The following is a 17,691-nucleotide window of genomic DNA, read 5'->3' as shown; positions in this document are numbered from 1 at the left end:
AAGTAAAAGCGTTTCACGTGTGCTATGAGTAAATGTCTTATTCACTATGCACTGTATGACATATGACTAATGACATCAGGATATAATTAAAACCTGTAATTATTTTTAGGCTATGTTGTCTTTTTTGTATATTCCTTTATGGTCATGCACCACAGCAGTTCACAAAATTATATGCTTTGATGTCATTTGCAGGGAAAATGCTTATGATAATTAAACACTGATAAAATGTCTTAGTAGACACGCTGATTTTAATAAAGTATAAATAGACTTGTTTAGGTAATGAACGTCTGTGCTTTATCAATGGTTTAATGACCATATATATATATATATATATATATATATATATATATATATATATATATATATATATATATATATATATATATATATATATATATATATATATATATATATATATATATATATATATATATATATATATATATATATATATATATATATATATATCTAAAAATATTTTTTTTTTTTTGGTGTTTGATATAACTTTAATCTATAGAAGTTGCGAAATTATTGATTTTCTATAATAAACAAAACATTTTACATTTGTTAATAAATGGAAAATAACTAAACAAATATAAGAATTGTTCTTTTAATGGTTTCAGTTTTTTTTATATAACTATAAGTGTGTAATACTGAAAATGACAATATTCTGAGCGCACCGTATATTAGCTGGCTATCTTGAATTATGTAAACACAGTAAAAAAACAAAACACTATCAATGCTAAAGAGCAGAATACATTAAATTTGCACATCTTATAGTGTAATTGTGGGCTGAGCCCCCTTAAGATCAAAATCCTAGAATCGCCCCTGCTCTTACCATTGTCTTGAACAGTATTCAAGCACTTTACAATAAAAAAATAAATAAATAGCATGTTTGGTTGATGAACCAAAGCTTTGGAGAATTGAAGTGGTTGGTGAATATTAAAGCAAGTGCTTACCGAGAAAAGACACACAGACTTTGCAGAAGGTGTTGAACTGAAACTTGTTCGCTGCCTCCAGTAAAGTCTTGGCGTTGGCCGAGTTGATAATAAGTGAGCCGGTGTAGACAAACTCCAAGAGAAGTTCCAGAACATCCGCACTGATGCTACTCAACGTCAACTTCATCTTCTCACCATTTCTGTTCTCCGCTGATAACCTGGAAACAACACGAAGAGCGTTCAACCACAGCGCTGCAGAGTTGTGTCTCAATAGCAGCAATGGGAAGAGAGGATACATGATTAAAATGCAATTAAAACCCCATCAAGCAGTGGAGAGCGAGACTGACTCATTTTGAAGCTGTTAAGTCAGTGTGACTCAAAGTTTGGAGAAGTATGTTTCTCAACAGCAGCGCTTGAGGGAAAACTCCAGTGAGCCGCTATGCGTTTTCATACATAATGCATATTTAAAGGCATATGGAGAGTGCAGATTGCCTGGCTGGCGATGAGCTGCGAGCGTATCTCGTAAGGGCTGAGTGACAGACGGACACACTACAGCTTTGGTTTATCCATAGTTTGGGAACGAGTCTTTAGAGACAGGTTAAGGCACCAAACCTATAAACCTCTAGCATCTGTGTCTAGACACCCAGCGTCTGGAGAGAACAACATTTTCTTAAGCAGTATTTTGTTTTTGTTTTCCAGAAATATAGCAACTTCAGAGAAGAGAATATATCTTGAATTAAATGGATAATTCACCAAAAATGTAAATTCTCTCATCATTTACTCACTCTCATGCCATCCCATATGTGTATGATTTTATTTCTTCAGCAGAACATAAATTAAGATTTTTAGAAGAATACTATCTCAGCTTTGTAGGTCCATACAAAACAAGTGAATGGTGATCAGACCTTTGTAGCTCCAAATATCACATAAAGGCACCATAAAACTAATCCATCTGACTCCAGTGGTTTGATCCATGTCTTCAGAAGTGATATGATAGGTGTGGGTGAGAAACAGAACAATATTTAAGTCATTTTTTACCCTAAATCTCCACTTTCACTTTCACTTTCAGATGTAAAAGTGAAAGTGGAAATTTAGAGTAAAAAAAAGGATTACATTTTGAACTGTTTCTTACCCACACCTATCATATCACTTCTGAAGAATGGATTTAAACATGGGAGTCATATGGATTAGTTTTATGCTGCCTTTATGTGATTTTTGGAGCTACAAAGGCCTGGTCACCATTCATTTGCATTGTACGGACCTACAGAGCTGAGATATTCTTCTAAAAACCTTCATTTGTGTTCTGCTGAAAAAAGAAAGTCATACACATCTGAGATGGCATGAGGGTGAGTAAATGATGAGAGAATTTTAATTTTTGGGTGAACTATCCATTTATGTTTATTTTACTTAACCAATTGGAAAATTATTCTTGTTTTAAGAATAAATATCATCATATTTAGTGATGCTGCTAATGAAAAATTAAATTAAAGATATATCCTCTGAAAACAAGTCTTATTATTACCTTTTTAATATAGTTTTTTTCTTTTTTCTTTTAAGGATGTTTAGATCTTTTTACTGAAAAACAAGAGAAAATACTAGCAATATATGGCAACGTGCAATCAGTCACCAGACAACTGAGAGACAATGAACATTTGACATCTCAGGTTTTATGGCAGTGACGCTTCTTGAGGTGCCAATTTATTTTAATTTTGAGTCCACAGTTTCGGCTGTTGTGGCCGATACGGCGGATTTAGACAAAGATCGTTGAATAAAAAGTTTACATTTGGGTCTATTTCTCACACACAGCTATCTGAAGACTTGGATTACTGCGAATGAATAAAATTAATTACTTTTATACTTATGGTACTTTGGTGGTTTTTAAAATGATTGTTAAGTTTGAGGAACTTAAATCTTCTAATTGTGATTGTTGTAAATGATTGCATTTTTATATGTTGTTTGTTTATGTATTTATATTGTATATGGTCTATATTTGGCTGCTGCCTTTCATTGCCAGGTCTCTCTTGTAAAAGAGATTAAAATCTCAACAGAACCAATCTGGTTAAATAAAGGTTCAATAAAGTAAACATTTGTATTTTATGGTATTTCTTTCTTTTTTTGAACCGCAGCATATTCTGAAATTTCTTTTTGTGTCCCATGGCAAACTGAAAATTAAATACTTAATGAATGATTAAACAATTACAGAAGAACATTTTAAAGGCAAGTCTGGGTTAAAATGATAAATTAATTCTTCTGTTAAAACTTGTGTATTATTTGAGCTCGTCGTTTTTGAAGTCATTTTAGTGATATTGACATTACATTGACATGCCAACGAAGTTGTAAAAATGGCTTTAACTTCACACTGAAAAGGTTAGTAAGTGATTTTATGACACTAAAATCATATTAACACACATATTGTTTATGTCTTGTGGGTAAACTTTTGAAACAGTATTTTAACATAAAAAATGGCCCCATTGACTTCCATTGTAAGTGCTTCACTGGAACATTGATTTTTGCTTTTTTAAAGAAAAGGAGGGGCCAATATATATATATAATTTTTTTTTTTTTTTTTGATAATTATGCCACAAATGCTGTTGATTGAGCTTAACTTGTCTTGAACCCGGAACATTCCTTTAAGTCTTGGTTAAAATGATAAAATCCTTTGGAACGAGTTGAATAGGGCAGCCATGAAACCATTTTATGGTTATACAAGGTAAATGCATCAACTGCGTTAAATAAATGTGATGACATTTAACATTTAACCAATCTCATTGATTATAAATGCAATAAAATTAACTGATGAATTCAATATATTCTTGGATTCAATCAATGCACGTACCCATTTGTATGTTTCTAAAGGCATTCACTTCTTTTTGGGGGGGGGATTTTTTCCCCTTATTCACCCAATTCCCAATGTGCTCTAAGTCCTCATTGTGGCGTAGTGACTCGCCTCAATCCGGGTGGTGGCGGACATATTATCACGTAGCTTGTTGAGCATGTTGCCATGGAGACATAACGCATGTGGAGGCTTCATGCCATCCACGCTCAACTCACCACACGCCCCACCAAGAACAAACCACATTATAGTGATCATGAGGAGGTTACCCCATGTACTCTTAGAAGACCTGGCTGGAGTCACTCAGCATGCCCTGGGATTCGAAATAGCAAAGGTTACCCCATGTGACTCTACCCTCTCTAGCAACCGGGCCAGTTTGGTTGCTTAGGAGACCTGGGAGTCACTCAGCACGCCCTGGGATTCGAACTAGCGAACTAGCAAACTCCAGGGGTGGTAGCCAGCATCTTTACCACTGAGCTACCCAGGCCCCAAGGTGTTCACTTCTAATGTTAATGTTCTAGATGCTATCATGTAAATATTGTATGTTTCAGTGTCTATGCAAACTTAAGCAAATGTACGTTTGCTAGAACCACACATCACGTAAGAATGCATACAAATTCTCGCGAGATCACGTTGAAGGAAACTTGGCTAATGTTGCACTTTTCAGGGGAATCAATCAACGAATAACTTATAAAGTAGTTGTCTTCGCCTTCGACACACTTCGCCTTTTACCAAATCAATATGTTTGTTGGCCTGTTCTGAAGTTATCTGCAATTGCTTAAAGTCTAAGACAAACTTTATGCAATATTATAGTGTATAGATGTGAACATATGAAAAGCACACAGAAAACAGACAGACAGTGTAAGGAGGGGTCGAGAATCAGTTCTGCCACAGGGCACCAGCAGCCATCCTACTGGGGAAACGGACCGTTCCATGACTGGGACGAGGGTTTACTTTCAAAGACCTGCTAAAACAGAGTTCACCACGGCCTGCATACGAACAGTGATATTACTTGGAAAGAGGTAAAAGCATAACATGAGGTGAGGTGAGTATCTCTGGAGGAGGCTGAAAAATCAAGAATGTTACTCCTGAAAAGAAAAAAAAAAAAAGAAAAAGTTTATTGCTGTCAGATGCAAGTGGAAGAGGAGAAATATTAAGAAACAAAAGGGGGGAAAAAGTCGACCAGTAAGAAGTGGGAGAATGTGGGAAAGTAATAGAAATTCAGCTTGCGTGCTCAGTCAATTAAAGAAATGTTAAGTGACTTATTCTGCTACTATTGCCGTGCTCAGAAAATTGCTTTTTGGGACTTACTAGTGGGGCTAGCAATAATTATATTCTCATTTCTGCCCTGAAAAAAAAAACAAAACAAAAAAAACATTGATATGGTTATGACTCTTTTCTCCAAGGACTATGACTATTATCTTGATTAGACTGAAAAAACACAATTATGAAAGCATGGCACTTACAGTATATAAAAAGTATTTTTTTCAGTCATTTTCCAGGAAATGAGGGAGCATTAAGTACACTCATTTGCCTACGTTCTTAAGAGAAAACATGGTCAACTAAAAAAATCAGGCCTGAAATCTATAAAAGTGAGTCTTTTTCTTGTTGCTGTGTGTGACGTTGTGTGCATTACATTTGATTACATACCAGAACAAGCGTTGACAAATCAACTAATTCTATCAAATATAGGAATTATAAGGACTATTCTGGGCTATTTACAATTTAATATCAATGGTTATCAAAGTAAATTAATTCTGACCGTTTGTAAAACTAAATAAAAATGCATGGATAATAATGCACTTACAATAGAGGTCTATGGGGCAAGTGTTAAACTCATGTTTTTTTGTTTTATGAATTCTTACATTTACATTTATGTATTTGGCAGACGCTTTTATCCAAAGCAACTTACAGTGTACTTATTACAGGGACAATCCCCCTGGAGCAACCTGGAGTTAAGTGCCTTGCTCAAGGACACAATGGTGGTGGCTGTGGGGATCGAACCAGCAACATTCTGATTACCAGTTATGTGCTTTAGCCCACTACGCCATTACCACTCTTAAGTAGTGTTTGTTAGTTGAGCTGTTAAGTTGTCTACAACATCACTTTGAAGTAGGACTATATTTTTCTGGGTGGATGAACTGAATTTTTCTGTGGAAAGAGTTGGTTCCATGTAAACAGTCATGCAGGACTCATGCAGATACCAAGTGAAAGTAACCAGTTTTACTTATTTAGCTGGTCATGACATTCCTGCTAAAATCTGGTTTGCTGGTCTTGTTTAGCTGGTAGACTAGCTGGTCTCCCAATCTAACCAGCTGACAAGTGCCCAAAAACCATCTAAAATCAGTTATCTATACCAGCCTGACCAGCATTGGGCAATATATTTATATCACATCACATTTAAATGACCACATTACCACATTTAAATTAACAAAACCAACCTCCCTATCCTAAAACTTAAACCTAAACCTAGTGTCATAAAAAGCAAATGCGAGATGAAAGATGCAACTACGCCATTTTGTGCTGCTTCTACGACACTTACGGACGTTTCACGAGTTGACACGTGTGCTCTTCAGGACTCGTACCCCGCTTGTTTACATCACAAATGCAACGCTCAATCAGTTCAGCTACTGCACAATTTGATCATGTTTAACAAGGGTGTTGCTAGACTTTAGTGACATCCTGTGCTTAGCCCACAAGAACACTTCCTTTCATGACAGGGCCTGAAATTCGGCACGGGATTGCAAAATTCACAATTTGAATAATTCCCGCAAGTTCCACGTTCAGAGCACGGGACATTCCCACACACTTTACAGTCCAGCTGCGAATTATTAAACCAATAAATACAGATGAACATCCAGTATCAAATCAATAAACTTGTTTTTGTATCAAACTGGATGCGCGAGTATCCGCCCCATCTCTCCCTCTCTCCCACGCAGCAGCACATTGAGCAGTTTAGTGTGAGCGCATGCAGTGAGCAAGCACTTTGTCGCTTAGTTACTGAATTTAAGATGTTATAGATTTATAAACCTTTCAAAACCAGTTTGACATGCAAATGGCATCTCCGTTAGTGAGCGATGCAATAAAACAATCGCTCATGTTTATAATTAAAAAAGCTGACGTTGGAGCGATCGGTAGTTCTGACGACTTTCATTTCGTGGCACTCCATCATTAGTCATAATGCAGCACATTGGACATTAAAGGCAGATGTAGCATAAATGCTTTGTGTTCCAGCTGCATGGTGAAGTGAGACACTTAAACACGTTACATCTCTGATCATCTCAATCTTTTTAGTGTTCCAGCCAAGCACGAAAATGAAAGGGGGCTCTGGGCAAGCATGCCCCCTAAATTCAAAATATGGTCTCTGCAAAGAGTTCCTGTTGTTTTATTGATAACATCTGGTAAAGGACTAGTCCCAAATACATACATCGCGATCGTCATTTTAATATTTCTGAACATCATTTGTTTCGTCCCGCCAGTTGTGCAGATGTTGCCGAGTCAGTAGCAGATACCGGATGCTCGCGCCATAAATGTGCACAGACGGTCACTCCGCTTCTTGCTCCGCATCAGTTCGGTGTCGTGCTCCCATGCTAAATTACCTTCGCTCCTTTCATTCAAAGGAGTGAAGGATTTCATTCATACTGTCCTAGTGAGTAACACTATCGCTCCCTGTGCTATAGCCTACTTCCATGCTCATCGGCTCATATGCACCTGTCTGTTTGAAAAGCCTCCTCATCAGCTAGAAGCCAAAAGTGCGGGAGGGATGGATGTTATATATTTATTAAGTTAATCAGGTCTGAGAGGACACGAAATGTAATGTAACCAAGGGCGTAGCCAGGAAATTAATTTTGGGTGGGCCTAAGTTTTCCTTAACTGGGGGCCTGGGTAGCTCAGTGAGTGAAGACACTGACTTCTACCTCTGGAGTCGCGAGATCGAACCCAGGGTGTGCTGAGTGACTCCAGCCAGGTCTAGTAAGCAACCAAATTGGCCCGGTTGCTAAGGAGGGTAGAGTCACATGGGGTAACCTCCTCGTGGTCACGATTAGTGGTTCTCGCTCTCAATGGGGCATGTGGTAAGTTGTGCGTGGATCGCGGAGAGTAGCATGAGCCTCCACATGCTGTGAGTCTCCGCGGTGTCATGCACATCGAGCCACGTGATAAGATGCACGGATTGACAGTCTCAGAAGCAGAGGCAACTGAGATTCGTTCTCCGCCACCCGGATTGAGGTGAGTCACTACGCCACCATAAGGACTTAGAGCGCATTAGGAATTGGGAATTCCAAATTGGGGAGAAAAGGGGAGAAAAAAAAATTCCTTAACAACAGAGAAGCAGTGAATTCAAAATGTTCTTTTACAATTTCAGAAATCAGAATAAACATTTTTTTTTTTAACAATTTTATAAATAAATATTAGGAATATATATCAAAGAATAATCTCTAATATTCTAGGTGGGCCTGGGTCTAATTTGGGTGGCCCCGGCCCACCCTTGGCTACGCCACTTAATGTAACCAAATGCTACAATATAGTTAATAATAATATTAACAAAAATAATATCAGGATAAATAGCCTTGATGTTAAATAAAACATTATTAATGATACAATAATAATTTTACATGAACCACTTTTAGTGTATTAATCACATCTCTGACTTTTTTTCATTGTGAAATGTTTATTTTTGCATCGTTTTATTCAACTGGCATTGCACGTTTTTATTATGGTTCTGATCTACTGGCATAACAATTGCACACCATACAAATTATCCTTGTTAAAGTTCATTGTTACTGACGTACCTTCTTCATTCTGATCGATTAATGCTGAATAAATTCTGGTTGGTTCGCCGATGAGTGAATTTGCTGCTAATTTAATTATGGTAATTGTTAAATGTGCTAGCTGACTTAACCTGGGAAGAGTTCATCTTAGGGAGCGAGAAGTGGTGCTCCCAACAAGTTGACCATCACTGATGCATGCATTTAAATCTACTTAGTGTATGGATTGATAAAAACAAATGAAGATTAGAAATAAGGCTTGCATAATAAAACCTCAGTGCCTCTGATACAGAAATGCTGTCAATTAATACAAGTGGGGCTCACTGATCGGAATTATTACATTTGAAGCAAGAATTGCAGCCTGCCTTGTTGCTTTTGTACCCTGATGTAATGGACATTAGGCTAAAACATTCAGGGTTATTAACAAAAGAGTCCTATCAGCCAGGGTCTAGCTGCGCCTGGTGTTTAAACAAGCTTTTAAATGTAGTTGTTTATGCAATGCAAATGTTAAAATGCGAGTCATGCGCTGTAGTAGAAGTGTTTCAATGTCATAAAATAGCATTGTGTGAGGAACGGGGGAAAACTAAGTGTTTATGAACTGATAATCTGCTGTTTACTTTTTATGTGAAAGTAAATAAATGTCGTTGTTGTTGTAGCATCTCAAGAGTTCATTTCACCAGGAAACTGCTGTGATACGTACGACGAGCCGTGTAAAAGTCATTTTGCAAAAATATTAAAACTTAGTTTATATCAAGCCACAAAAACTTCTATGGGAATGCAACAAAGCAAATTAACAGTTGTCAAACTCTACATGCTAGTTATCTGTCTCATACTGATGAATGAAGCATGAAGCACTCAGCATGCGGCAAATGATGGATGCACTGCCACAAACTAAGCATAAATATACAATATAAATCAGCAGACAGACCAAATCTCTGGAGATATTGTGAGATTCATAAGCAATCCTGCTTCATATCTTTACACAATGTAAACAAGCAGTGCTAATGGTTATATATTACATCCAAATGCACAGCCACTTAGTAGATGATATGTTAAATGGATGAATCACTTTTTAATGCAAGCTTTCTCGAAAATGACAAATACAGCAGGTGTTCTTTATAGGTGATTAGATAAACATGCTCCGTTTGACTGATAAACGACTGACAGATAAGTCTGGTTTCAAAGCACAGGCTGATATGCCCATTAAAGGTCCACCAGAAATCTCTGATATTAAACTCAGATTACACTTCAGTGCGTGTGTCATTTTCAAAGATCAATTTTTAGTTTAGTTTGTATTGGATGTGCATCATACGGGCCATGTCTTTTTTTTTTTCATAGATCAAAGATTGAAGTCCATTTTTAATATAGCATGCATTCTGTGTAAACAAGCACATAATCAGACAGAACTGATGTAAGACTACTGACATTTTCTCAAAAGGGATTTATGATAAATAAGTAATGCAGGAATGTTTTCAGAACGGTTTAGCATGCTGGAGCTTTGCATATCACGACACAGCATTGATTTTTATTCTGTCAAACAAAACTGTCGACTCTGGGTTTAATGTAGCGAGCATTTTTAATCAACATATTGTTGAATGTATTTGCACACTTAAACCGCAGACTGAACTTTCTTTTTGAATTTGATGGCACTGTCTGTTAAACTGCATTGCAATTAAATTAATAACTCTTCACAAGGTTATACATTTTTTACTTTGTAGGAACAGAATTAAATGCACTGTTGAGAATGCAAAGGTTGTGATTACGTATGGCTCTGTTTCAAAACCTAGTGAGCTGCCTACTGTACTGTATGTAGTAGGTGGCATTTTAATTAATTATATTTGCTGTCATCTAAAGGCAAGTGTATACTTCGTTTATCTGCATGGTGTTAAGTCTCATGCACAGTCAAGCGCTCTTGCTTTTCAAGGTATACTCTTTTGACCAGCAGACCGTATGGATGCATTCATTTCATACACACTATGACTGCTTTGTGATTTTCTTAAGTATAGTCACGATAGGCATGTGCAGGCCCTGGGGGTGTGAAAAACTGGGCTGTAGAGGACAGTTCGCATGTACCGTGCTCATGATGAAATTTGCAACACGTGCACTATGCACGAGACGTAGCGGCACTCGGAAAACTTAAGTATGCTCTCGCCTTATGATACCTTCCGTTTGACAAAATATAATGCAGTAACGCATTTATCCCCCATTTTTAGCCCCGGTTTTCAGTCGGGACAAGTGCTAGTGGGATACAGTCTGCAGATTTTTAGAAAGTCTGAGAAATTCGAGTGGTGTATGACAACTATAGTAGTGTATTAACCTCCGACTATGATTCCATCCAGTAACAGGACATCAAACATCCTGGAAAGGCTATCTTATATGAAGAGAAAAAAGTCCTGTCTTGATGAATACGTTCCAGAGGACTCGTTTACGTTAAGGTCTTAGGACGTTCTTAGCGAATTTAAAGAACTGAGGTCTTTAGATGCTCGGAAACAAAGGTAAACATTTATGGTAACTGGTCTGCACTTATATAGTGCCTATTTTAATCTTAGCAGTTCTACAAAGTGCTTTACACTGTGTCTCATTCACCCATTCACCCACACACCAATGACAGCAGAGCTGCCATGCAAGGTGCTAGCCTGCCACTGGGAGCAACTTGGGGTTCAGTGTCTTGCCCAAGGACACTTTGGCATGTGGAGTCATGTGGGCCAGGAATTGATCTGCTAACCCTGTGATTAGTGGACAACCCGCTCTACCACCTGAGCCACAGCCGCCCAGATGAATAAGGAAGTTATGAATCATCGATGTCTCTTCATAAATTTGGACCATTTTTAAATAATTATTGGCGCTTTGTACTCTAAAAGACATCATTAGTGAGGAAAAATCACTTTGGTTTAACCCCTGTGTACGGTTCAGGTCTTTCTGGACCTGTTTTGACTGTTTTTCTATAATAAAAAAATGATCCTTTATCTGAGTGGTACAAGACTTGGTGAAGTTTCCTCCAGTAGCTATCTAAACACACATACACACCACAAAAAAAGAAAAAAAATCTGGACTTGATTCCTTAAGTCTAAGGGGTCGTAAAAAATAAATAAATAAATTAAAAAAGCAACACTTGTGATGTTCCAGGTTATTTTTGACCCGCCATAGGAAATGAATGGGTAATACTAAAATACAGAGATTTTTTTTTTTTTTTTTGTCAAATAAAAATCAATCAGACACTATGCAGAACACGACCACACATAAATGAAGGGGTGAGACTATAAAACATCCACAATGCAGAAAACAAACACACACACACACACACACACACAGGTTTGTTTGATTATATTAGTGATCTCTCATTGACTTCCATTGATTTCATATCAGGCTAACAATATTTTCTTTTTCCAAACTCTACCCCTAGACCTAAACCTAACCATCACACAAACATGTGCACATCTCTAGATTTGAAGACCAACATTTTTTTTATTACTGATGAGGACATTTGGCCCTCACAAGTGTAGACAAACCTGTCTGTATATACCAAACATACCACACAGGTCGAAGTCAGAGTCTGACCCCTGTGTGAAAAAGTTTATGCTAGAATTTTGAAGCTTGATGATTGAAATAAATGGCAGGTAACAAAATAACAACTGCCTTGTCTTTGTTACATAATCAGATTTGACTGTGGAGCATTGTCATGTTTGACAGCGTATTGGAACATCATTGCAAAATCTGACACTTCAACACAAGCGGTTTAGAACAAATGCTACAATTTGACAAATAATATATATATATATATATATATATCCAATGCATAACTTGTGATAATATCTAGAAATTAAGTTTGTTAGAACATGAGCTTATAGAGATCAGCCTATGCATGGGGCACTGAATTCATCAACAGGCCACAGTTGTTATTTCATGAAATTATTATTTTTTTAATTCCAGCAGATGTCACCAGGGACCCCCAATGCATGACAAATTGTTTTGACACTTTCAATTTACTGAAATGAAGTTTTTATTTGTGTTACTGAAGTGAAGTTAACATAAAATGTGATTGTTTTATATGAAAATGAATGGTGTAATTTGGAGCTAAATAAGGTCTAAATACCATAAAATATAAATACCCGTGAACATCACAAGTTTGACCCACCAACGAACAGTGCACAAGGGTTAATTTGGACCTCTCATTGCAAAGACAGGCTTTGTGTATATGCAAATTGCCTGGTAATAATTGGCTGAGGCTTCAAAAGGTCAGCGGCAACAAGATCAAATTTGAAATTGTTTAACTTTGAGCGACAGGGCAACGCTGACGCTTGACTCCATAGACTTCAGTGTATTCGGCAATGCTGACGCCTGTCATATAGAAGCCAGCTGCCTATGCAGGCATTAGACAGCAAAGCAGCTTACTAGGTTTGAAACAGAGATGTGTACATGAAAAAAGCTCTCTTTAAAAGTCTTCTAAGGGCAATTTAGATGTCGTTTAGAGTGTAAAATTCCCCGTCCAGAGAGCACAGTTTGTGTCCTCTTCCATCTTTCAGAGGCAGTGAAACTCAAATGGCCTTGTGAGGTGTATCAGCACATTTTGTGCTTCAGTGAGAACAGACTTACATCTCCGCCGTGTGTTATTGCTCCTAATGCAGTTTTCATCACCACTGCTAGTGAGACAGCTCGGCTCGACCCAGACTAAATTCACAATAAAACGCTCTTGAGTTTGCATCTAAATGTTTTCTTGAAGCTCTAGTTAATGAATCATGATATTTTGGACTGGAATATAAAAATGACACCAGTTTCACATGACACCCAGCCCAAAATCTCTTGTTCTGCATATCCTATACATCCTGATCCTGGTACCAAGAGTTTTGTGTTTAAACAAGAGGTCCAAAACCCCAATATGAATCAACACAGAGTAGATGCATCAAAAATGAGTGTGTTTCTTAAGAGCACAACTGTGACTGCCCAATTTCGAATGGGATTTTTTAATAGTTTTTTTGTTGTTGTTCTGAAATATAAAATACACCCAGTCAAACCTTAAACATCTAAAGGCTCTGTGTGCTTTTTAAACACAAGTTGCTAACAAATTTCTACATCTGACTACAGCGGATGTCCGATTCACCATGTACACACAACCTTGTGGCAGTTTAGTAACTTGTTAGCAACTAATGCTCTAAAAACCTTAATAAATAAATAACACAGCGGTTTTAAAATTCACGTTTGCAGAATGACTGTAAGGGTTGGGAGCAGAGAAGAATTATTAAGGTTTTTTTTTTTTAAATACCTGAACCATATGATTTGCATGGCTTTGGGTTTCGATATTGGTTCTCCAACCTGCATTCTTCCACCAATGTGGATGGGCAAAGGCGTTGTTTACGGGTGGGTCGGGTGGGACATGTCCCTACCACTTTTTTACCTTTTCCAATTTTGTCCCACCCACGTTTTGAAATAGCTTTCATCAGTAAAGTGTCTTATGTAGAACAAACATCTCCAGTTTTGAGCAGGAGTTTCCATGTCATTCATGTGTATTATATAAGTATTAAATAAGTGCTGATCCCGCATTGGAGTTTGTTATAATGACTGCTCATTGCAGCTGTTATCAGGGACGTTGAGTGACAGTAGGTGCCGATGTTCTCTTGTGCACACCGACATGTGCTTTACTCGCTCCGCTGTTGTGGACGGTACACCGTGCTAAAAAACTGTTTCCTGCATTGCAACCACAACACCATTCCTAAATCTACTACGTGAAACATATAGCACAATCAGTGTAGTCCGATTCCAGAGCAACTCTTATGAGCCAGTTCCTTTAAATCTACATCGTAAAATGTGCGACAGCTGGAGTCCAATTCCTGTCCTAATGACTCTTATGAGCCGGTTCTTTTGAATCTATATCGTAAGTCATGCGCAACCAGTGAAGGCTGATTCTCGAATGAACGATTCTTATGAGCCGATTCTTTTGAATCTACATCGTGAAACATGTGCGACAGCTGGAGTCCAATTCCTGTTCTAATGAATCTTATAAGATGATTCTTTTGAATCTACATCATGAAACATGTGCGACTAGTGAAGCCCGATTACCGAAAGAAAGATTCTTATGACCCGATTCTTTTAAATCTACATCGTAAGATGTGCGACAGCTGGAGCCCAATTCCTGTTCTAATGACTCTAATGAGCCGGTTCTTTTGAATCTATATCATGAAACATGTGCGACCAGTGAAGCCTGATTCTCAAATGAACGATTCTTATGAGCCAATTCTTTTGAATCTACATCATAAAATGTGCGACAGCTGGAGTCCAATTCCTGTTCTAATGACTCTTATGAGCCGGTTCTTTTGAATCAACATCGTAAATCATGCACGACCAATGAAGCCTGATTCTCGAATGAACGATTCTTATGAGCCGATTCTTTTGAATCTACATCGCGAAACATGCGCGACAGCTGGAGTCCAATTCCTGTTCGAAAGACTATTATGAGCCGGTTCTTTTGAATCTACATCATAAAACATGCGCGACCAGTGAATCCCGATTCCCGAACGAACGACTCTTATGAGCCGGTTCATTTGAATCTCCGGTGCGCTACCAGCATTGTCCGATTCCCGAACTAATAACTCATATAAGGTAGTTCTTTTGAATACACATCTCGAAACACGCACGATTAGTGAAGTCTAACACTCGAATGAACACACATACACACACACACACACACACACACAAACACAACAGCCTTTGTATCACTGTGGACGTTTGCTCTTATCTTTAAACATAAATCTAATCTTTTGCTCTTTCAACAAAAAGCCTGAATATATTTCTTAGCCTGTAAACAACATTCAGTATCAGTATTTACTCAGAACTGACATCCAGTTACAGAGCAAAGTCAAGATCCTCAGTGGCACACGAATGCTGAGATCAGCATCTATAGGAAACAGCATGTTTCTAGAACAGCTTGGCAAGAAATTCAATTCCACAAAGCATAAACGGGATCCATGCGGCTTCCAGGTTCCCTTGATCCCGCTAGCATGCCTAAAGCACTGTGTGAGGTGTGTGAATTTCCACAGAGATACGGACCAAATCCCAGCAGGTAACTGCTCGAGTGGGACGGCGAGAATATTGCGTCTAAGCACTTGACTTCGACAGGAAGAGAGCAGTGCTGATCTGATATGCAAACTGCATTTCTGAAATCTCCCGTAATTGTGTTTTGACATTTACAAACCATTAAAAACAACCCCACCCCCACCCCCCAGTCATGGAACTTCTTTGCCCATTAAAATGCAAATTGGCACATTGGTAAATGGAGATGAAGTGTTCAGAACTGTGGACCTTTTGAGCAGTGAAATTCATTTGTTTCTGGGACAGATAGAATGGCTACTGGCCCTGTGACGGGAACCGATGTCTTCGTACCTGCAAGAGATGGGGAGGGAAAAGGACGCGACACAAATGCACCCTACGAAAAGAACAGAATAAATCAACAACTGGAGGAAGCAAACCTTTTAATCATGTCCTTGAAATACAAGCTGCAGGAAGCTAGAACATTTTGATGGACTTCAAACTCTTTGCCTTCAACTACTATTTTCAGGTCTGTAAAGTCTTTCTCGTGCCGCTGCTCGTTCAATTCCTTCAACATTTCTGTAGGACAAGAAAAGAAGAGAAAGAACGATTAAAGATTAAATGATTAATTACAGTTTTGCATAAACAAAATTAAGCCCCTTTTTGGACCATTACGATTCTTGGCAATGAGACATTATTGTCATGACAATTAAGGACATTTCCAAATTCTCATTACCACAATAATACAGTCGAGAATTCTCATTACCACGTTTGACTTTTAAGGTTCAACACAAGTTAAGCTCAATTAACAGCATGTGTGGCATCATGTTGATTACCGCAAAACATTATTTCAACTCGTCCCTTCGTTTCTTTAAAAAACTTTAAGTGATGGAAGTCAATGGGGCCAGTCCGTAAACATTGAAACACACTTTTTTTAAAAGTATAGCGACAAGACATAAACAATATGCATGTTAATATGATTTTAGTGTGATAAAATCACTTACTAACCTTTTCTGTGTAAACTTATAGCCAATTTTACAACTTTGTTGCCATGACGACCTCATGCCGTAAACCCTATAATCCCGTAATAAAATTACGATTTAAACTTCACAGCTCTATTAAAACACAAGTTTTAATAGAATAATTAATGCAAGTGCTTTTATAAAATTATAAACATCACATTTCTGCCATGAAACCCTCCAAAAATGTGCCCCATTGACTTCCATTGTAAGTGCCTCACTGTAACCTCGATTTTTGCTTCTTCTTTTCTTTATTTATTATATATATATATATATATATATATATATATATATATATATATACTGTATATAAAAGGGGACGACTCAAAATTAACTTTTGTGGTAATCAACTTTAAGCCACATTTGCTAATGATAGAGCTTAACTTGTACTGAACCCGGAATATTCCTTTAAGGATTTAAATAATATGCAGTTTGTTTTTATGCCACATTTAAAAAAAAAAAAAAAAATTTTTATTTATTTTTTTGCTATTATGGTAATTCAAATTGGGGGACAGGTGTCACAATGCAAAAAAAATAAAATAAAAATAATATTAATTAATTAATTAATTAATTAATTAATTAATAATAGTCCTAAAATAAGAGTAATTTTATTTATGCAAAATATAATTTCTTATTTCTTTATTTTGATTTTGGGGTGAAACATTACCCAGATGTTTATGTGAAGATAACACCAATCACTTGTTTGATGAAAAAACAGGAAATAATTTGTCTGTGCATCTAAAAGGCTGCAAAAGATTGGGAATAGCAGGATAAAACCATCAGGGATGAAAATAAATACAGAGTGGAAGGCAGAGGGTCAACATTCTCATTTCAAAGCATATTCGTCTGAGATTCTATGAAAAAGACTAAGCTTCTTCGTCAAAATGATACACATACAGTATGTCTTCAGCTCTGATTTAACAGACAGCAGCTGCCCTAAAATAACATGTACTAAACCAACACGCCTCTAAATGACAGAAGAGATGGAGCGGGTGTGGAAAGCAAAGAATACAAACAGCTAAATTTATCACGTGGACAGAAAACAAGAAAGTGTAGAAATGTAAAAGCAAACCTGATATTATCATGTAGCACTATTAATAGTCAACATTACAGCA

General features: G+C 37.3%; 1 protein-coding gene across 3 annotated transcripts in view; it reads right to left on the bottom strand.

Annotated features, from left to right (window-relative positions):
* The window catches only part of LOC127410695 (kelch-like protein 29), a 174,852-nt gene that overhangs the window by 100,310 nt on the left and 56,851 nt on the right, over nt 1-17,691 (bottom strand). For all 3 annotated transcript variants that reach the window (XM_051645862.1, XM_051645863.1, XM_051645864.1), the window contains exons 5-6: nt 15,998-16,136; nt 960-1,156 (exon numbers count right to left, since the gene is read on the bottom strand). In XM_051645862.1, the coding sequence (XP_051501822.1) occupies nt 960-1,156; nt 15,998-16,136 (336 nt within the window). The remainder of the gene's footprint in view (nt 1-959; nt 1,157-15,997; nt 16,137-17,691) is intronic.

Source organism: Myxocyprinus asiaticus, chromosome 20 (genome assembly GCF_019703515.2).
Source record: "Myxocyprinus asiaticus isolate MX2 ecotype Aquarium Trade chromosome 20, UBuf_Myxa_2, whole genome shotgun sequence".
NCBI lineage: Eukaryota > Metazoa > Chordata > Actinopteri > Cypriniformes > Catostomidae > Myxocyprinus > Myxocyprinus asiaticus.
This window is presented reverse-complemented; position numbering and strand designations above follow the sequence as displayed.